Genomic DNA, 20,501 nt, shown 5'->3' on the forward strand with positions numbered 1-20,501 from the left:
GCGCGCGCCCCTCTGGGAGGGATCGGCGCTTTTAAATAAACCTTTTTTCCCCCCCTTCAAAACGCCGGGATACGCCCGCCCGAGCCTTGGGAGTGGAATTCCCTGTGTGTGACTAAGCTGAGGGCTCGTTCGCTTGTTCACCTCCTGCTCCAAAGGCACGGATGTGCCGTGGGAAAAGGAGAGGTCCGAAAGGAGCTGAAAGCGTGGAAATACTGCTGGTGTGTTTACACCGGGCTCCTGGGAGCGATGGATGCATCTGTGACTGCTGGAGAACTTCTTCTGGAGAAGGATAAATTTAGCAGGAGGGGGGGTGGCAGCACAGACCAGGCTCATCTGTTGGACAGCTTATCCCATTCTCCAGGGGATTCCCACATGGAACAGGAGCACATAGCATGATTCCTGCTGTCCCACTAATGCTCTGCTCTGGGAAGGACACACAGAGCTGGGTCTGCAGCTGAGGATTTGGGGCTTTCCCACCTTGCACTCCTTCTTTTCCCACATTTTATGGTCACCAGCAGTTCCAGGAGTGGTGGTCTTACAGTTTTTCCAGTTAAGTCTTTGGAAAAGGCTGTAAATCCTTTGGGTCCAGGCAAGGGTTATTGTCCTTGGGAAACAGGGTGAAGCCAATACATGGTACAGAGGGTCCAGTGATTGTGCTCAGCTCACCCCCCCTTGCCCTCAGGGCTCTGTTCCCTGTAGCACCAGGCAGGGAAAGGGACAGGAGTAATGAAATTCCCTGGGATGTGCTGATTTAGTCCTTCAGGAAATGATTTATGAGGTGTGTTTGTAGTTTTGTGTCTTCCAGCTGGTGAGCACCGAGAGCAACCGCTACAGCCTTGACCACATCTCCTCCCTGTTCTCCTCACAGGTCAGAGCTGGGGCCTCCTCAGGAGGGAGAGACCTGGATGTTGGGATTTAAATCACAGAATCATGGTTGGGTTGGAAGGGACTTTAAAGATCATCCAGTTCCAAGCCCCTGCCATGGACAGGGACACCTTCCACTAGCCCAGGTTGCTCCAAGCCCTGTCCAACCTGGCCTTGAACACTTCCAGGGATGGGGCAGCCACAGCTTCTCTGGGCAACCTGTGCCAGGGCCTCCCCACCCTCACAGGGAAGAATTTCTCCCTGGTATCCCATCTAAATTCCCCCTTTTCCAGTTCGGAGCCACTCCCCATTATCCCGTCAGTACAGGCCCTCTTCCTCTTCTAAGTTCCCTTCAGGCACTGGAAGGGGCAAATAGGTCACCCCAAAGCCACCTCTTTCCAGACTGAACAATTCCCAAAGCCTGTTAAATGACGCAAGGGAACGTTTTGCTGTTGTTAAGTACCCACCTCTCTCCACTGCTGCCCTTAAAGTTTAGGATAAGGAAGGAAATTTGCTCTTTCCCTCTTTCCTAGGAGACTCTGGTTGACTTTGCCTTAACTTCGGCCGAGATCTGGGCGCTGTGGCACAACGAGGAGAACCAAACCGTTGTGAAATACATCAACTTTGAGCAGTGAGTTTTGGGGCTGGGTTGCTGGGATAACTGCAGGAGCAGCTCCTTAAAAACCCTGATGGAGCTCCTCAACTTAAAGATTTATAATCAAGCGACAGGAATGTGAAAAATGTAAAAATCCAGGCAGCAGGATTGCTGGAAGTGGAGTTTGAGCATGGCAGAGGGAGGGCTGTGCTTCCCCAACAGCTCCTTCAAAACAACCAGCTGGTACCTTCCAGGAAAAACCATGTTTTGAGGAGATGGTGATGGGAAAGGATCATCCCTGAATATAACACTGAGAGGGCAGGTTTGTGCAGAACCAGTGGGTGGAAAATGCTGTGAGTGTGCAAATTTATAGAGAAGAAGCTACTGGTCAGTCTGAGAGTTGCTTGGGAGCTCATGGGACGGGGAGAACGTTGATTTAAATGAAGGGTTCTGGGCTGTTCCCTCAGTTTAGGGCTGGGAATGCCACCATTAACCTCTCCTACCAAAACCTGTCCCTTGTCACTCGTCAAAACTCCGGTTTCCAGACCCTGGGGGCTGATTTTGCTGGTGAAAGGCACCGGTTTGGTTGAGGTGGATGCAAAGCTGATCCTGGGTTTGTGTCCTTCCAGGAATGTCGCGGGCCAGTGGAACCAGGTGTTTGTGCAGCCCCTGCCTGAGGAGGAGGTGACAGTCCGACACAACCAGGACCCCAGGGTGAGCCAGCTCTAAAACAGCACCAAAAAGCAGCGAGGTCAGTCAGGAGAGAAAAGAGGAATAAACAAGGTCTGGAGTGGGCAGGAGGCAGTTTTTAATCCCAGGCTGGGGCTGGGCGTGGATAGAAACAGATCCAGGGGACGAGGTTGAGAAAATGGGAGGAAAGATCAGAAGCAGCATCTTAAATGCTCTTCTGATCCTTGAGTTTTCTTAAATCGTCGTCTTTTTGCAGGAAACCTACCTGGAGTATCTCTTCATGCCAGGCCAGTTCTCTAATGCAGCTATCCAGAAGGCTTTGCAGGTTAGTGAGGGGGAATTTGGAATGCCCTCTCTTCCCCTTCTTCTTCCTGGCTGTTAAGACGTGAGGCAACAGGATTCCTTGGAGCTCGTGGCAGGCACCAGTTCTCATTGGGAGCCCCTGAAGGAAGTTAGTGGCTGCTGGGCCGTGCTGCAGCCGGTGAGAGCTGGCAGCTGGAGGTGGAATGTGGTTTCCAGCGGACTTTTTTTTCCCCCTTGGATAGCACAGCAGGTTGCTGAGCTTGTTTTTCATTCCTGCTACAGTAGCCAGGTGAACAGAGACTCAGCCCCCTGCGGTGCTGTTCGTCAGGGTGTGTCATGGAGTTATGGAATTATTAAGGTTGGAAAAGCCCTCTGAGATCATGGAGTCCAACTGTTCCTCCAGCGCTGACAAGGCCACCACTAACCCACGTCCCGAAGTGCCACATCCACATGGCTTTTAATCCCACACTTCCATGTGTCTGTGTATCCCCAATTTAGCATCCGGACATGTTTTATAACGCTCGGATCCCACAAAGCGCTGGCTGATGGTCTCCTGCTGCTTTACCTCACTCAGTGCTGCTTGAACCCTCAGGAAGACTTTTATTTTGCTTTGAAATCCAAGTTTCTTGTGCTGCTTTGCAGATCTTTTCTCAAGGAACTGAGAGGCACCTGGATCTGACGTGGGATGAGTTAAGGAAAGAGGTCACCTTAGCCGTGGAAAGCGAGGTGAGATGGCTTTTCCTCATGGGGTATTTTGTTGAATGCGGTGTCGTGGTCGTTCAGTGGAGGTAAATTAAGTGCAGAGTGACCCCAGGCCTTGGTTTATCCTGTATTTCTCCAAAAGGAATCATGTGACTTTTTAAAAAGTACAAATCTTCGTCCTTCCTGCCAGGATTTTCCATTCCCTCTTGGTTTTTTGGAATCTCCCTGGGTGCACTTTGGTCACCCACCACACAGAGCTGTTGCTCGTTAATTTGGAAGAGAACCCAAAACAGAGGCATTATCTTCCCAAGAGTCCAAATAATAATTATTATTAACCTACTTGAAAGATCCCCATGTCCTTTTGAGTCTGAATTTCCCTCGTTTTATCCCGTTCCTCCTTATTTTACTCTGCCATTCCTGATCCTCTCGTTTTGCTCCCGCTAGTTCCAGGGCAGCGTGACGGAATACGAGTGCTCCCCCGAGGAGTTTTGGCAGCTGCAGGTGGAATTCTGGTCCAAATTCTATGCCTGCTGCCTTCAGTACCAGGAAGCTCTTTCCCGGCCTCTGGCCTTGCATCTGAACCCTTACACCAGCATGGTGTGCCTGCTGAAGAAGGTGAGCCTGGGTGGTGGTAGGATGCCCTGGAGGAGTTCCTCCAGAGGATTTGGGAAGCTCAAGGACTTTCTCCTCACCTTCCAGGGCTCCATGTCCTTCCTTGTGCCCTGCTCCTTGGTGGATCATCTCTATCTCCTCTCCAACGAGCACCTCCTGACCGAGGACGATGCTGCCATCTTTGAAGGTGAGGAGGCAGGGAGTTTTTTCCCTTGTGTTGGGGATGTGGGAGCTTACACAGAGGTCTCTTGAAGGGCTCCAGGTCCACAGTTGCATGGAGATAGTTTTATTTTGGCTTTATAGGGAGGTCTGTTTTGTGAAACTTGCCATCGTGCTCACACCGGGAATTAGAAAATGGTGTCAAGGCTGCAAATAGAATCATGAAATCATGGAATGGGTTGGGCTGGGACAAATTCTTCCCTGTGAGGGTGGTGAGGCCCTGGCACAGGTTGCCCAGAGAAGCTGTGGCTGCCCCATACCTGGAAGTGTTCCAGGCCAGTTTGGACAGGGCTTGGAGCAACCTGGTCTAGTGGAAGGTGTCCCTCCTCGTGGCAGGGGCTTGGAATTGGATGATCTTTAAGGTCCCTTCCAGCCCAAACCATTCCAGGATTTATGAAATATTTTCACATCAGCTGTGGAGAGGGCCCGTGCCTTTCCTTGTCTCCGGAGAGTAAATGCCAGAGCATGGAAAACCTGTCATTAATATTGTCACCACAGTGCCCTCTGTGCTTTGCTGGCCCTGGAATGCTGGTTCACTAGGAAAAAGGCAGTGGAAAATGTTACTTAAGCTCCACTTTCATGCTCGAGTGATCTTTATATATTTTTATAAAGCAGGATCATCATCCGTTCTGTTGAGCTTTTTATGGAGCTGAGGAAAGGAAAGCTGGAGGCCTGGGCTGGATTTGGGAGCCCCAGCAGTTCCTGCCCTGGCTCTGACAAACAGTCACAATCTCAAAACCTGGGATTTAATTTGAAAACTCATCCATAAAGGATTGCAAAGCCAGGCTGAGCCATTTTTTCTGGGATACTTTTTTTGCGCTAATTATTTCCTTTCAACCTGTGGCTCGGAAAAAAAAAAATCCCTTGGAGGGAATTTAGTTGTTTTATTGTGGCATCAGTTTTCATTTTCCAAATAATAAAGCCCAAGTCTTTCCCTTGTCAACTCCTGAGCTCTAATTCAGCCTCGTTGTTAGTAGGGAAGGGTTTGGTGTGGGGAACTGGGACCAGTCTGCTGTTACTGGTGATAGGAGCTGAACTAACCGGTTTTTGCATGGTCTTCCCACCTTCCCTTGGAAATCTCTTGGAAAATACACAGTTAGATTCTTTCATTGCAGATTTGGAGATGTCTCGTGATGTTGTCTGTCTTGTCCAGTGCCTTCGCCTGATCGGAGAATCAATTTCCATGGAAATGGCATTCATCATGGAAATGGCTTGCTCCCGCCTCCAGCCTCCAGAAAAGGCTGCAGAGCAGATCCTGGAGGACTTGATAGCTAATGACACGTAAGGAGATGTCTTTTCCAGAAGCTTCTCAGGATGGCTGAGCTGGGATTGCCCGGAGCTGCCCTTGCTTGACATCCAAGGGCGTTTGAGAAGTGTGGGCTCCTCTCCCTGTGCTGCAGGAGACTTTTCCAGGGATGGAGAGTGTGGTTTGGTGTCGTTAGCAGGGTCTTCCAGCCAGAACCCCTCCAGGAAATAAATTTTGGTGATTCTCAAGTGATCTAGAGAACAGGAGAGGGGCAAATTCCTGTTAGGTGTGGAAAGAAGTGCCTGGAGACAGTAGGGAGAGGTCAGAGATTTGGTCAAGCCGTGTGGTTCCTGTGCTAACCTGAAATCATTCCCTCCTGGAATGCCAACTATCTGGCTGTTATTTCCTGGTAGCCTGAGGGAGTGGAATAAATAGACTGGTCCCTGCAGGCGCTGTAATAAAACTCCAAGCCAGCCGAGGATTCCCGGTAGGAGTGCCCAGGCTGATCAGGTACTGATCCTCCCTGGAAGGGAGCGTAAGGGAGCCCTCTTCAGTTGGAACCTCAGGTTGCTGATGGTGTTGATAATGGTTTTGATTTTTTTTATTTTATTTTTTTTTTGCAGGGAAAACGTGATGGAGGACATTCACAGCAAACTGCAGGAGATCAGAAACCCCATCCACGCCATCGGATTGCTCATCCGAGAGATGGACTACGAGACGGACGCCGACATGGAAAGAGGTGAAAGCCCTTCCCCGGCTTCTGGGAAACGCCGGGAAGGGCCCTTTACCCTGGGGGTTGCTCTCGCCTGTCCGGTTCCTGCCCTGACCCGGGTGGTTTTCCCTGGCAGCTCCGCACCTGGCGCTGCGGATGAACCTGTCCCAGCTGTTCGGCAGCGGCACCGCGGCCCACGTGGTGTGCGGGGGGGTGGCCAAGATCTCCAGCATCCGCTTCCTCATCTGCCGGGACCTGCTCATCCTCCAGCAGCTCCTGCTGCGCCTCGGAGACCCTGTGAGTACGGCCCTCGGAGCTGCTGCCACGCTCCCCAGACTTGGGAATTAGGGGTTCTGCTGGTGCCAGGCTGAGATCTGGCTGTTCCCACAAGGCTGTTGGAATAGCCCGAGGCTTGGGCGAGTCCTCATCTCTCCTCCAGCTGCTTTTGTCTCCCTAAGTAAAGCAGCCTAATTCCCTTTGTTTCGTGCTCAGCATCCAGGAAGCAAAGCTTTGTTTGTGGGAGGAGGGCATGGATTCCAGCCTTCTGTCTGAATCAGCACACATCCAGCTCTCCCAGATATCCCCATCCCTCTCCCACCACTGCTGGCAGCTCCGTTCTCTGGCAGCACACCCCAAGGTCGCAGTTTCAGGCCCTTGGAAGCTGCTCCAGCCGGAACAAACAGCCCCCTCAATGGCAGCTGTGGTGGAGTGGTGGGATGGACTGGTCTGGGTCTGTCCTGTCAGGCCCGAGGCCACGTGAAGGACAGTGCTGCTGGTTTGGACGGACACAGGGATTTGGAACAAGTCCCCAGACAAGGACAGCCTTGTTTAAACAATATTATTTACTTAGAAACATTACTGCAGGAGTTTCCTGATTGAAAATAAATCCTTTTTTCCTGGGTGAGGTTGTCCTAGTAGCACTTAGGGTGCATTGGAAAGTGCCCTCTGGAGCTGGCCTCTCCCACACCATGAGGCATGTGACCTGCTGCTTTCCCACCTTGACACACCTGTGTCCTTTAAAAGCTTGGATTGTTATTTCTCCTGTGACTCCTGCTCTTGGTGGTTGTGGAGACCCTGAGGTGCAGCAAAGCACTCTCAGGGATAGGAGTCCTGGGATGCTTTGTGTTGGAATGGACCTTAAAGACCATCTAGTTCCAACCCCCTGAATTGGGCAGGGGCATTTTCCTTTTGAAAAGGTTGCTCCAAGCCCCATCCATCCTGGGCCTTGAACTTTTCCAGGGATGGGGCAGGAGTCCTGCTGGTCTCCTAGGTGGGCTGAGTTCCCTGCTGAGCTCTTGACCACCCTGGTGTTCGCAGGAGGGACAGGCTGGGCCTGACACAGAACCTCACCAGTTGCTCCGAGTGTGAAGCCAGGCTCTGTGCTTTCCCTGCAGATGGTTCTGGGAGGGGGACAGCTCTTCCAGTCCCAGCAGGACCTGCTGCACCGCACCTCTCCCCTGCTGCTCTCCTACTTCCTGATCCGCTGGGCCAGCCAGTGCCTGGCCTCCGACGTCCCTGTGGACACGCTGTGAGTCTCTACCTGCTCTGCCTTTGATTCCTCCTAAATCCACCTGAAATGCCCTTCCTGGTATGGAAAGCTGGTGGTTGCTGTGGGAGTATTGCTCCAGGAGCGCTGGGGAGGGTTTTTTTGTTTTGTTTTTTTTTTTCCCTTCCACATTCTGAGCTGACTCTTTGCCTTGTGCTAAATCTGCCCTGCAAGGCCTCGCTGTTCTGTGCTCGTGGGAGTTGAACAATGAGCACAATTAAAGCGGGAGGCGTTTTGTTGTCTCTTCACTGATGGCTCCTTTCTTCCCCAGGGAATCTAATCTGCAGCATCTCTCCGTGTTGGAGTTAGCAGACACCACGGCTCTGACACCACACAAGCTGGGTGAGGTGTCCACGGATCATCAACTCTCCCTTTCTGTTATTTAGACCTGTCTCTGCCACCTGAGGGAAGTGCTTTATGCAGGGAGCTAATGGAATGTGTGGTTGAATGACCCTGATTTAAGTGGGGATGTTTATCAGGCTGTCCAAAAAGAAAAAAAAAAAAGAAAACAAACAACCAACAACAAAGGCCCTTGGAGCCTTGGACTCGGGTTTTGCTCTGTGCCTGAGGACTGTGGGAACGCCTCACTCAGCGAAAATTATTCATTCTAACCCCAGCAGCTTCAGGCAAACTCACCTCTCGTGCACTGTACAGTGACTGTAGTGGTCAGACCAGGTCTGTCACGGAATCCTGGAATGTTTTGGGTAGGAAGGACCTTAAAGCTCATCCACTTCCACCCCCTGCCATGGGTAGGGACACCTTCCACTAACCCAGGTTGCTCAGAGCCTCATCCAACCTGTCCTGCTCTCCAACCTTTATCTCAAAGCAACTGGGAGCAGCAGCTCAGGGTGGCGTGAAAATTTAGAAATACTTGCCCAAAACATGCTTGAAAATGTGGAAATACCCCCCCAAACCAGTGCAGCTGATAGTTGTTCCTTATCTTTAAAGTTTTGCTGCGAAGATGTAAATTTTGGGTTGGTTTTTTCGGAGGAGAATATAAGGCAGCCTAATTAGGGGGATGTGGGCCTTGAAGTGGTTCCAGAGGGAGGAGGCGAGCAGGGATGGGGAGGAGACACACAGGTAAGAGCCTGCTGTGACTAGTCAGTGCTTGGAGGCTGAGATACTTCAGAGGGAGCTGGGAAAATCTGGGACAAACAGGCAGCACTGCCACGTGTGAGCCGGGGAAGAGCTTCCTCCACTTTCTGACATCTGTGATCCTCAGAGTCCGAGCTCTCCCTGACGGAGAGTCTGGCTGCAGGAGGCAGCTGGAAATGTCAGGGAAGTTGAAAACATCCTTTGTGTGTGCCAGTGTTGTGGGTTATTTCTTGGCTGGCTCGTGAGGAAAGTCCTGTTTGGCCACTGTTCTTTGGGAAAAATATGTGGAACGTAGGGAAGGAGGTGGCAGCTCTGGGAGAGGCGTTGGGAACAGTCAGTAAGGGGGGGTTTTCTGGGGTGCTGGAATGAGGAGGGAGGCATTTGAGCAGCCAGCTCAGCACTCCCTCAGCCCTGTGGTGCTGGAAAGCTGCAGCTGGGCTGGGAATAACAACTGGAGAGGGAGCACAGCCCCTTTTCTGTGTGTTTTAATTGAGCTGTGGTTAATAAACACTGCGGAACGGGGCTCTTTGATCTCCTGCTGCTCCCTCTGACTTAACCAGACGGCAGGAGAAATCCAAAACCAACAAGCCAGAGTGTGGAACATGCTTTTGGTTTGCCCTGACTTAATCTGTGCCGTTAGGGCTGGTGAGCACAGCACGGGGTGGAAGGCCTGGGATCTCTGCTGCGGGCCCTGTCCTCACTGTTCCTTTCATTTGTACTTTCAGTATCCGGCCCTCAAACCATCGTGGAGCTCTTCTTTCAGGAAGTGGCCAGAAAACACATCATATCCCGACTCTTCCTGCAACCAAACACCTCTTTGGCTGAGACAAGTTTGAACTGGCCCCACCTCATCACCTCAATAGTGGCGGATTTTCTGCCTCTCCTGTATCCTTGGCTGTGAATCCGCTGCCACCGAGCCTCCTGCCATCCCAAAATCGGTTTTCCACCCCCAGATTTCCAAGACAAGCCTCCTGAAGGAGTGAGGTTGCTGGCATTAATGGGATTTGCGGGTATTTTAAGATTTCACGGAATTCATCCCGTTTTAGGTGCTCGATAAAGGATTTGATTTTTTGACTTTAAGCCCCTGAGCTCTCACAACTTGACTTGGCGGGGTGGAGTGTTGGGAGATTTGGAAGGGTAACGGGATTCGGGGAGTTGGGGATTAGATGTACTAATGATTTTGTTCTAATATGGATAAATCTTATTATGGAATATCGACTTGTGTAAAGAGCAGCTTAATCTTCTCTCCTTTCCCCCCACAAACGGAGCTTGAGAGGTATGCTGGCTTCCAGACTACTTCTCCAAGCTCTCCAGGTTGGATTCTCCTGTATTCCTTAACCTCTGCTCAGATGGCCCAGCAACTCCAGCTTCCTCTTCCCGGAGTGCCTGATGGGGAGCTGTCAGTACACCCAGCTGCAGGTGAGTCTTTCACGCTGTCCCTCTCACAGGTGCCAGAAAACTCTCCAAAACATCATCTTTCCAGGAGCTGGAGTTCTGCTTTCCCCTAGTCATGGAATCCTGGAATGGTTTGGGTTGGAAGGGACCTTAAAGATCATCCAGTTCCTCCTCCTGCCATGGGCAGGGACACCTTCCACCAGCCCAGGTTGCTCCAAGCCCCGTCCAGCGTGGCCTTGGACGCTTCCAGGGATGGGGCAGTCACAGCTTCTCTGGGCAACCTGTGCCAGGGCCTCACCACCCTCACAGGGAACAATTTCTTCCCATTATTCAATCTAAATATCCCCTCATTTAGTTTAAAACCTTCACCTCTAGTCACTGCTCTGTAAGCTCAGACAGTGCCAGAGTGTTTTTTGGGGAATGATTTAAGGTCATGGAATCCCAGAATGGTTTGGGTTGGAAGGGACCTTAAAGCTCATCTCATTCCACTCCCCTGCTGTGGGGGAATCATCTTCTGCATTTCCTCTTTCGTCTGTTTTCAAGTGCATCCAGATACTCAGGATTATTCTGTTCCCTTTTCATGGAGGAGTTCAGTCTCCCAGGGCTCATCCGACCACATGACGCTCCAGCAACACCTTTGCAGAGCCTGTTTAAATATCCCAGCAGTTCAGGAGCTGCTGGTGTGCTCACAGCCTTTCCTGTGCCACCTTTGCCCATGGGACCAGGGTTCAGAAGGATTTCTTCAACCCAGCAAGGGCTCATCTGTTAAATGAGCCCTAATGTCTTAGTAAATATCAGTGCAATAAACACCCACCATCATTCCACCCCTGGCTGCTCCCGACATTTCACTAGCAGGGATAGCGAACTCCTGATTTCCAGGTGTCTCAGACTGCTGTATTTCAGACCACAGGTTCTCCACCTCTCTCCCTGTGCTCTTGGCAGCTGGAGCTGCTTCTGCTCTAGTTCTGACCGGCATAATTCCTTGTCTGCAGCTCCACGTGATGGGCTTCATCCCTCTCTGGGCATTCCTGGAGGCACCAGGGCCAGGCAGGCTGTTCATAAAGGCCTGTTTTTCAGCAGAACCTTTTATCCTCCCAGCCCCTCACACCTGGGGGCTGACTTGCTTGCTTTTGTGTTGCTGCCAAGAAGAATGAGAGACGAATTTCAATTCTTCCTAGCTTTTGAGCCAGGAAATGCCAAGATTGGAGCAGCATCCTTCTCCCTCCTGGCACATGCACACGCTTTGAATCTCCCCGTGTTGCTTTCGCCTCGCTGGTGTCTCCTCCAGGCTTTTATCTCAGCAGGAGCCGGCTCCTCCTCCTCCTTCTGTTCCGCTCCCTGATCCCAGTCGGTCACGGAAACTTGGATTAAGTGCCTTGACCCCGGGGAGATAACAGCAGCTTTGCTGGGAGCACGGTGACCCAAATCGTGGGGATGCAGGAAGCTCCCTGCAAGGAGCTGGCGGGCACGGGGAAGGTCTGGTGACCAAGCAGTGGCCTGGGACGCAGGCCAAACTGTGTGTGACAAGCTGTTAGGCAAGCCTGGAGCAGGATTTATCCCTTGTAGCTGCTAATCCGGGCTCTGGATGCGTTGCCACGTGGCTTTGAGTGGACCTGTGGCCAGGGAAGGTGAGGGGAGAGGTGCTGGGGGTTTGTGCACCTGCAGAGGTGACGTGACTTCCAAATCCTGGTTTCTCCTGCCAAGTCCCACAGCCCTGCCAGCAGGACATGGCTGCTGCTCCATGGATGATGAGGCTGCTCTGCTGGCACGGGGCCAGGCTGGGTCCCATTGGTGCCATTGTGTCCTTGGTGTGCCCTTGACGTTCCATCCCACCCCTGTCCCACACGCTGGAATCCACGTGCTCCCTTGGCTGCTGGTCCCCTCTTGCACCTCTTCTAACACCTGCCCGTCGTTCCTCTGCCTTTGCCCTCCCCTCCGTGCTCTGTCCACATTTCCTCTGCAATTCCCTGCAGTGGAATGTAGAAGGAATCCTGTCTGATTTTCAGGGATGTTGGAAGCTGTTTGTCAGGTGCTCGGTGCAGACACTGGGGCTGTTCAAAGCAGGTTGTTTCCTGGGAGCACGGTGGGGATGTCTCTCCACCACAGGGCTGGAGCAGCTCTGCTCTGGGGACACACTGGGACAGCTGGGAATGTTCAGCCTGGAGAAGAGAAGGCTCCAGGGAGACCTTAGAGCCCCTTGCAGTGCCTAAAGGGGCTTCAAGAGAGCTGGAGAGGAGCTTTGGACAAGGACCTGGACAGACAGGACAAGGGGGAGGTACAGATTGGATATTGGGAAGGAATTCCTGTCTGTGAGGGGGGTGAGGCCCTGGCACAGGTTGCCCAGAGATGCTGTGGCTGCCCCATCCCTGGAAGTTTCGAAGGCCAGGTTGGATGGGGCTTGGAGGAATCTGGGCTTGTGGAAGGTGTCCCTGCCCATGGCAGGGGGTGGCACTGGATGGTCCCTTCCAACCCAAACCATTCCAGGATTCTATGATCAGTGCAACCAAGGGGCTTTTGGGGCTGGGAAAACCAGCCCCTGAGCTGGAAAAGCAGGATTTGTCTGAGCACAGCAGCTAACGGGGCCACCAAAAAACAGCTGGTACTGGGTGCCTGCAGATCATGAGCGAGCACTGACCTGGATCCAAACTCCCATCCCTTCTCTCCCGTAGGAATACATCCGCCTGCTGCAGCCGTGGTGCCATGTGAACATGGGCTCCTGCTGCTTCATGATGGGCAGGTGCTACCTGGTCATGGGTGAGGGGCACAAGGTAAGACCCTCCCACATCTCCTCCTCGTGCTCTGAGGTTCTGGGACCTTTTCCCTTGTAAGGGAGGAGGTGCACAGAGAACATCCTTTCCATGCTCTGCCTCCTTTGGGAGAGGATGGGTTGGAGCAGAGTGATGGAATCTGCTTTTGGGGAAGATCTCATGAGCTTGGGAGAGGCCACACTGTCCCCTCACCTGTACAGCAGCTGGATCAGTCACCTGAGGGGGACAGGGAGCTGATTCCAGGTCTGCTTCCAGGCTTTGGATTGCTTCTGCCAAGCTGCCTCAGAGGTGGGAAGAGAGGAGTTCCTGGACAGGCTGATCCAGCCCGAGGAGGGCGAGGTGGTCTCCACGCCGCGCCTGCAGTACTACAACAAGGTACAGTCCTGAGCAGGGGAACCAGCACCAAGTCCCTCCACGAGGGACAGAGAATTCCTGCTCGATCCCTGGCTGGGGAGGGAAGTGACTCGAACCTCAGAAAACTTAATTTTGGGGAGGTGAAACCTCTGTTTACTTGCTTTGGGGGTGATGACAAGGTGAGAATGTGAAATCTAGGTGCTTTCCACCTATTAGTTTCCTAACAGCCAAGGACTTTGGTATCCAGCAGAAGAGGGCAGGATGAGATCCCAGCTGCTGGAAGCAGAAGCCAAACATGTCCAGACTCGATGCAAGATGCTGCCTCAGGGGAAGGTTATTAAGCTTTGAGGCAGATTAAAATTAGTATGTTTAAATTGAGATAAGGATCTTTCTTCTTGCATAATGCCACGGGTCAGGCGGGCTGCGAGCTTGGAGCTGGGCTCCCGCTGAGGGAATTCCTGGATTTAGGATCTAGAAAACTAATCATTAATGTTAAAATGCTTCAAAAATCCCCCAAGTGCAGAGGTGAATCCTCCAGGCAAGCCATAACCTGGACCTGTTGGGCTGGGGTTTCATCCAGGTCCCTGTGATTTACCCAGATCATCCCTTTTCTCAGTCTAATTCCCTAAAACATTGGCAGAATCTTTTGAGCCAGGAGCAGCTCCTAAAAAAACAATCCAAAAAACCCTTTACTCAAGTATTTTCTCCTCCAGGTCCTTCGCTTGTTGGACATGGTGGGTTTGCCAGAGCTGGTGATCCAGTTGGCCACCCTGGCCATCATGGAATCAGCAGATGACTGGAGGAGCCAGGTACGCAGTCACTCTTTTCCAACAAGGTGTTGACTTTGGGAACCTCTTCCACTGGAATTTCCTGCTGGTCTTATAACTGGTTTGTGCTGTTTTCAGGCTACTTTGAGGACCTGCATCTTCAAGCATCACTTGGATTTGGGACACAACAGTGAAGCATATGTAGCCTTAACACAAAACCCAGATCCAGGCAGGTAGGTGACAGTTCATGCCTTTATTTGAGGCACATAGACCCATTTTTCCATGAAACTGAGAGGAAAATGACACTTTAGGATAGGACATGGCTGCTGTGTTAAAGAGTTAATGTGTAAAGGTGGGTTTAAAAAGGCAGAGTTAATTTTTGGATGTTCATTTTGAGGACACCTGGGATGGGGAGGAAAATGGGAGGAAAAAAGTCTCGGAAGAGGCCAAAGGATTGTTTGCAACATTGTGCATTTAAAAGTTTTAGGAGCCAAGTCAATTTACTTTAAAAAAGAAAAGATTTAGAGTTGAGTTTTCAGCTTGGGAAGTTAACTGGCTAGAGGAGGCTTCATCCTAGCAGAGAAGAGTGCTGGAATAAAGGAGGAGAAATAGGAATGCTTTTTAATTGATTGAGGGAGGGAATCTGCCCTCCTGAGAAGACCTTTTCAGAGGATCTCTGTTTCCAGCACTGGAGAAATCTAAAGGGATAACCTGGTCCTAAGCCAGGAAGAATCCCACAGAGCTCATCCCAAAGCAGGAGCTTGTCACAAAGCGGTTGTTTGTGGTTTAAATCCTGCATCCTGGAGCTGGTTGTGTTCCTGCTCCTGGGTTTATTCCTGCTCCTCCAAAGGGCTGTGCTTCCCTCTGCAGGCAGCTGGACTGCCTGCGCCAGCTAGTGGTGGTTCTCTGCGAGCGATCCCAGCTCCAGGACCTGGTGGAATTCCCTTACGTGAACCTGCACAACGAGGTAATCCTGCGCCGGGGTCGTGGGGCTGGGGGCACTGCCTTTAAAGGAGAGGGATTATGGAGCCTGTCTGTGCTGCAGGTCGTCGGGATCATCGAATCCCATGCTCGGGCAGTGGATCTGATGACTCACAACTACTACGAGCTGCTCTACGCCTTCCACGTCTACCGGCACAACTACCGGAAAGGTAAAGCCTGGGATGGCACGTTGTGCCTGCCCACCCACCCGGGACACCCCTGCCCCTGGCCCTGCCAGGTGTGTGGCCTCGCCAGGCTCTTGGCTGACGTGTTTTTCCCTGTTTCCAGCTGGAACGGTGATGTTTGAGTACGGCATGCGCCTGGGCAGGGAGGTGCGGACGCTCCGGGGGCTCCAGAAACAGGGGAATTGTTTCCTGGCTGCTATTAACTGCCTGCGGCTGATCCGCCCGGAATACGCCTGGATAGTGCAGCCAGCCTCTGGAGCTGTGGTAGGAATGCTGGGCTTCCTGCAGAGGACCTTCCAGAATCCTTTCCAGTGCCAACAGAGGCGTTGGGCTTCTTAGTCCTCTGCTCTTGGCCAACTGTCTGGCCCTGCTCATCACCCCTACCTATGACCCTTGTGTCATTCCCCTTTCTGGAGCAGGGTGGAAGCAGAATAACTTATGGAAATGGGCTGGTGGATATATATGGGAATATATCACCTTTTGTTAAAGGGTAGTGTGAACAGCTTGGAATACCAGTTCAAAGGAGAGTTAGTGTGATAGGGATTGAGTTTCAAATCCCAGTCAGGATTCAGGGAGATGGTGGCTGCAGCCTGGTCACCCGATCCTGATGCTCCTGAGAGCCCCAGAGATAAAGTAACCTGAGTTCCCAAGGGGCTGCGCAGCTTCCCTGATCCAAATCAAGGCTCCTGTTGGGATTTATCCTGTCAAAGTGATTAATCCTTTGGAAACCAGGTGGCTAATAAACCCTTCTTCTGCTTTTTCCTACAAGTACGAGCGCCCAGGAGCGTCCCCAAAGAGGAGCCACGACGGGGAGTGCATGGCTGTTCCCAGTAAGTGCCCAGTCCTGGTCCTTCCTGTGCCTCTGGAGCTTCCACAGCCTCTCTGCTGCTCCCATGTGAGCTGGGAGATGGCTCAGGGCAGCTCTCACCTCCACTGGATCAATAATGGGGGGGGATTTTAAGGTTACTGACTCTCCCAGTGTCCCATTTGCAACACACTGCCACTGTTCCCCAAGGAATACAGCTCTTTCCCCAAGGAATACAGCTATTCCCCAAGGAGCTCCTGTGCACGCTCTCAGCAGTTTGATGCCTTGACAGTGCTTTTTTTTTCCAGTGGAAATAATTTGTAATCAGGAAAAAAAAAAAAAAAACAAACACCCACCTTTTTGAGGCATTTTCTGGTTGTTCAAGACTGTTTGTGCCCTTGGAAATCCTGTCAGGAATAAGCTCTGCCTGTGTGTGCCACGGCCCAGGATGTGGGATCAGGTTATCCTCAGCCTTCCGGTGGGAAAATTTAAGGTCAGGTATTTTTAAACCAGCTCTTTCTGAAGAGTTTTTTTTTTTGGTTGGCTTTTTTTTTTTTTTTTTTTGTGGCGTGTGCCTGGCAGGCAAAGCAGCAGCTGTTCCTAAATATTAGATAACATCTGGAGGAGGAGGAACAGGAGGATGGTGTCAAGGAGAGAGAGCACAGTCAAGGGACTAGGGAAAGGACAGCAAATCCTGATCATTCCTGTGGTTCTTTTTGGGGCACAACTCTTAGGGTGGGAGAGGGGTGTGGAGATGGTTTTATGAGGGCATGAAGGCTCCAGGGAGAACTTAGAGCCCCTTCCAATGCCTAAAAGAGCCCCGAGAGGGCTGGAGCCCTTTGGAAAAGGGTCTGGAGAGACAGGACAAGGGGGAATGGCTTCCCACTGCCAGAGGGCAGGGTTAGATGGGATATTGGGAAGAAATTGTTCCCTGTGAGAATGGTGAGGCCCTAGCACAGGTTGCCCAGAGAAGCTGTGGCTGCCCCATCCCTGGAAGTGTTCAGGGCCAAGTTGGACAGGGCTTGGAGCAACCTGGTCTAGTGGAAGGTGTCCCTGCCCATGGAACTGGATGAGCTTTAAGCTCTTTTCCAACCCAAACGATCCCACGATTCCATGACATTCTGCACAGTGCCCAGAGAGCCCTTTTTGGAATGTTGAGGGCCTGGTATCCATCTGTTCCAGCCACTCGCCAGATCGAAATCCTGGAGCTGGAGGATTTGGAGAGGGAATGTTTGCTGGCCCGGATCCGGCTGACCCTGGTGGAACACGACGTGTCAGCAGCTGCTGTGGCAGGTGAGAGGGATTCAGCCTCTTTGTCCTGACCCAGGGACAAACCCAGGAGCTGGCAGGGACCACCCAGTTCCCACCCCTCCCATGAAATCCATCCACCGTTGTCAGAGAGGCACATCAGGAGAACCAGTTTTATGCTTTCTGCCATTTTTTGGCTTTTCCAAGCTCTAGTGGTCTGCAGGGAGTGTGGGATGAGCTGCTGAGTTGGGACAAAAAGGCAGGTTTTTTTATCTTGCTGGAAATCATGGAAACATAGAATGATTAAGGTTGGAAAAGACCTCCAAGATCATTTGAGTCCAGCCTTTTTAATTGAAGAGTAAATGATTTTCCTGGACAGTCCTGCTTCATGGAAGAGTGTTAGCTCATCAAAGCTGTTCCTTTTTGGGCAGCACGAAGGTACAGCTCTCCCACCCTGGGCCTTTTAGTGTCTCTGATAAAAGTTACACAGTGTGTAACTTTCTTTCCCCTTTAAATGTCAGGAGGAGGTGACTTCCCAGCAAGGGATTGCAGGGAAAGGAGGGAACAGCTGCTTTGAGGGCAGAGTGGAGACGCAGGGAGCCGAATGCCGCAGTTTCTGTGCTGGCAGAGCTGAGCTGGTGCCTTGTTTGCTTGGATACAGAGCTGTGACGAGGCTGTCCCCTCCCTAGCCTTGATGGTCTTGATCTTTTCCAAATAATTCCATGGTTCTAAACAGCAGCACTATTTGCCTGCAGGCCGTATATTGCTGCCTGTGTCCCTCTGCAGTCCCTCTCCAGGTGATGATGGATCAGGGCCAGCTCTGTGACTCACTGCTGCTCTGTGCAGTCCCTCCAGGGGATGGCTCCCGGGCTCATGAGATGCTCTGGAGGCCAGGAAAACCTCCAGCCATGGATTGAGAAGTACTGCTGCGGGGTGTTTGAGGCTGTTAGCGCGGTGCTGCTGCAACTCTCGATGAGTAACACGGGGTGAGGCCCCAGTAAAGCACTGGGGTGTTACTGGGAGAGGCTTTACCTGGTCCTCCTTCCCTTCAGGCAACTCCACGCCCGAGGAAACGGTGTCTCTCCTGGTCCGGGCCGGACTCTTCGACTCTGCCATCACCCTGTGCCAAACCTTCAAGCTGCCCTTGACGCCCATCTTTGAGGGCCTCACCTTCAAGTGCGTGTCCAGGTGTTCTCCCACCTCGGGGGATGTGGGGCTGGAGGGACGCAGTGGTTTCGGGGTGGAACTTGCCCTCAGAACATTCTTTTCCTGCCAATCCAGCTGATTCATGGCTGTTCCTTGGGAATAGTCCTGCGAGGGGTGGCTTTGATGGCAGTGGGAAAGGGCTGGGCTCTGGAGGGACCCACATTTCTGTGGTTTTTGGTTTTCATGCAGGTGCATCAAGCTCCAGCTGGGAGGGGAAGAGGCGCAGGCCAAGGCCTGGGACTGGCTGGCAGCAAACCAGCTCTCGGCCCTGGTCACCACTAAGGAGTCCAGGTAGGTCTGTGTCCACAGTTTGGGAGGAGGAGGAGGGTCTGGAGACAGGAGCCTTTTGGAATCCAGAGTGTTGGGGGTCCTTAACAACCCCTCAAAGCAGAACCGTGTGACTGGGATATGGGGAGAGCAGTGTTTCCGTGCTGTCCCCACGTCACCTGGAGCACACCGTGGCCTCCCAGACAGTGGCAGGAGGTGCTGGCACGTGTTCCAAGGGGAATTGTTTCCTTGCAGTGCCACGGATGAAGCCTGGAGGCTGCTGTCATCCTACTTGGAGCGTTACCCATCCCAGAACAGCCTGTACCATCGCTGCGTCATCAACAAGCTCCTGGCACACGGGATCCCTCTGCCCAACTGGCTCATTAACAGCTACAAGGTGAGAACAGGGAGCCAGCTGTCCCAAAATCCCACTTGTCCTAGAGCTGCCGGATCACTCTCGCTCCCTCAGACACCTGCCAGCTCCACCCCACCTTCCTACTCCCAGCTCCAGGCCCTGGAGCCGAGTGCCCTGTTCCTGGGACCGAGGCTCGGAGCAGGTTCCTCCCAATGCGGTCCCAGCTCCTGGTCACACTCCCTGGCTGAATTTCCCTTTTTTTTTTGGTAGGAAGTGGATGCTGCCGAGCTGCTGCGCCTCTACCTGAACTACGACCTGCTGGAGGAGGCCGTGGATTTGGTCCTGGAGTACGTGGATGCTGTGCTGGGCAAAGGGCACCAGTATTTCGGGATCGAGGTGAGCTCACCCGCAGGCGGGATGTGGCAGGGGACGTTCCTTGGGGACACAACACGAGAGCTCCTGTCCCTTCCAGGTGCCCCTGTCCCCAACATCCCCCACGATGTGGCTTCCCTACACTGCCATTGACCAGCTGCTGCAGGCGCTGCGGGAGAGCTCCGCCAACGAGAACAGCGTCGTGGTAGGTGCAGAGTCCCCAAGCTCCTGAGAGAGGGGGACTGGGATGGGGTGGGATTCCTCACAACTCCTGCCTCTCCCAGCTCTACGAGAAGCTGAACGACAGGATAGAGGACTACCAGCAGAAGGTCAGCACGGCCACCGTGGAGCGCCTGTACTGCCACCCCTAGTCCAGGTGACGTCCCCCGGGAGCGTCACCGTCCCAGCCCGCGGTGCTGGATGTACTCGTCGTTTTTCCAGAAGGAGGGTTGTCCCTTCAGCGTGTCCCCTCACTTGTCCCCCCCGAGGGGCAATGGGTGATGAGCAGGGCTGGGGGGTCACTGACGCGACACCCGCTCGCTCTCTGCCTGCTCCGGACGTGGAACTTTTGGGAACTTCTTTTATTTATTGGTATGTTTTTGGATGAACTTTAATAAAATGGAAGCGTTATTCCAGGTGTGCATCGGGGTGGGGTGGGAAAAGGGGGGGCTGTGAGGCTCCTCTCCCCAGACCCCTCCCTACAGCCCTCACTCTAGGGCTGGGATATAGGGCAGGATGGAGCTGTAGGGCCCAGGAGAGAGGGGGCTCTATCCCCGATGGATATAGCTCAGGGGAAGGGGGTATAGGGTAAGAAGGGGCTATAGCCCCTTGGAAAAGCTATAGGATTATGCTGTAGGATAGGATGGAGCCACAGCTCTGGAGGGCAGCACGGGGCTATAGACTCAAGGGCAGGCTGTGCTATAGGGCAGGAGAGGGCTAGGGGATAGGATGGGGCTACAGGGTCAAGGGCGGGATTGGGCTGTACATTGAAGGGCAGCCCTGTGCTCTAGGGCAGGAAGGGGCTATAAATGCAAGGACAGCCCGGTTTTATAGGGCAGGTTGGGGCTATAGGTCAGGAAGGGGCATTAAACCCTCATCCCTCCCACTTCTATAAGGCAGGAAGGGGCACCAATCCCATGCCTAGTCCCATTCCATGGGAGGGAAGGGGCACTATTCCGGCCTTTCTCCCGGTTCCACGGGCGGGAAGGGGCACC

At 52.7% G+C, this 20,501-nt stretch overlaps 1 protein-coding gene across 1 annotated transcript in view; it reads left to right on the forward strand.

The window, feature by feature from the left end:
- The window catches only part of NUP160 (nucleoporin 160), a 22,434-nt gene extending 2,517 nt beyond the window's left edge, over nt 1–19,917 (forward strand). Inside the window, exons 6-33 of the mRNA XM_029963789.1 lie at nt 1,401–1,495; nt 2,089–2,173; nt 2,406–2,474; nt 3,095–3,178; nt 3,599–3,769; nt 3,854–3,953; nt 5,101–5,266; nt 5,855–5,970; nt 6,080–6,240; nt 7,338–7,471; nt 7,761–7,831; nt 9,310–9,469; nt 9,934–10,003; nt 12,649–12,747; nt 13,003–13,122; nt 13,815–13,910; nt 14,007–14,101; nt 14,739–14,835; nt 14,914–15,019; nt 15,138–15,298; nt 15,804–15,864; nt 17,022–17,132; nt 18,140–18,263; nt 18,483–18,584; nt 18,816–18,957; nt 19,186–19,311; nt 19,388–19,492; nt 19,572–19,917. Of these exons, the coding sequence (XP_029819649.1) occupies nt 1,401–1,495; nt 2,089–2,173; nt 2,406–2,474; nt 3,095–3,178; nt 3,599–3,769; nt 3,854–3,953; nt 5,101–5,266; nt 5,855–5,970; nt 6,080–6,240; nt 7,338–7,471; nt 7,761–7,831; nt 9,310–9,469; nt 9,934–10,003; nt 12,649–12,747; nt 13,003–13,122; nt 13,815–13,910; nt 14,007–14,101; nt 14,739–14,835; nt 14,914–15,019; nt 15,138–15,298; nt 15,804–15,864; nt 17,022–17,132; nt 18,140–18,263; nt 18,483–18,584; nt 18,816–18,957; nt 19,186–19,311; nt 19,388–19,492; nt 19,572–19,658 (3,114 nt within the window). The 3' untranslated portion in view covers nt 19,659–19,917. The remainder of the gene's footprint in view (nt 1–1,400; nt 1,496–2,088; nt 2,174–2,405; nt 2,475–3,094; nt 3,179–3,598; nt 3,770–3,853; nt 3,954–5,100; nt 5,267–5,854; nt 5,971–6,079; nt 6,241–7,337; nt 7,472–7,760; nt 7,832–9,309; nt 9,470–9,933; nt 10,004–12,648; nt 12,748–13,002; nt 13,123–13,814; nt 13,911–14,006; nt 14,102–14,738; nt 14,836–14,913; nt 15,020–15,137; nt 15,299–15,803; nt 15,865–17,021; nt 17,133–18,139; nt 18,264–18,482; nt 18,585–18,815; nt 18,958–19,185; nt 19,312–19,387; nt 19,493–19,571) is intronic.
- Nucleotides 19,918–20,501: the final 584 nt, after the last annotated feature.

The sequence above is a fragment of the Manacus vitellinus genome, unplaced genomic scaffold (assembly GCF_001715985.3).
Source record: "Manacus vitellinus isolate BGI_N305 unplaced genomic scaffold, ASM171598v3 scaffold_63_pilon, whole genome shotgun sequence".
Lineage (NCBI taxonomy): Eukaryota > Metazoa > Chordata > Aves > Passeriformes > Pipridae > Manacus > Manacus vitellinus.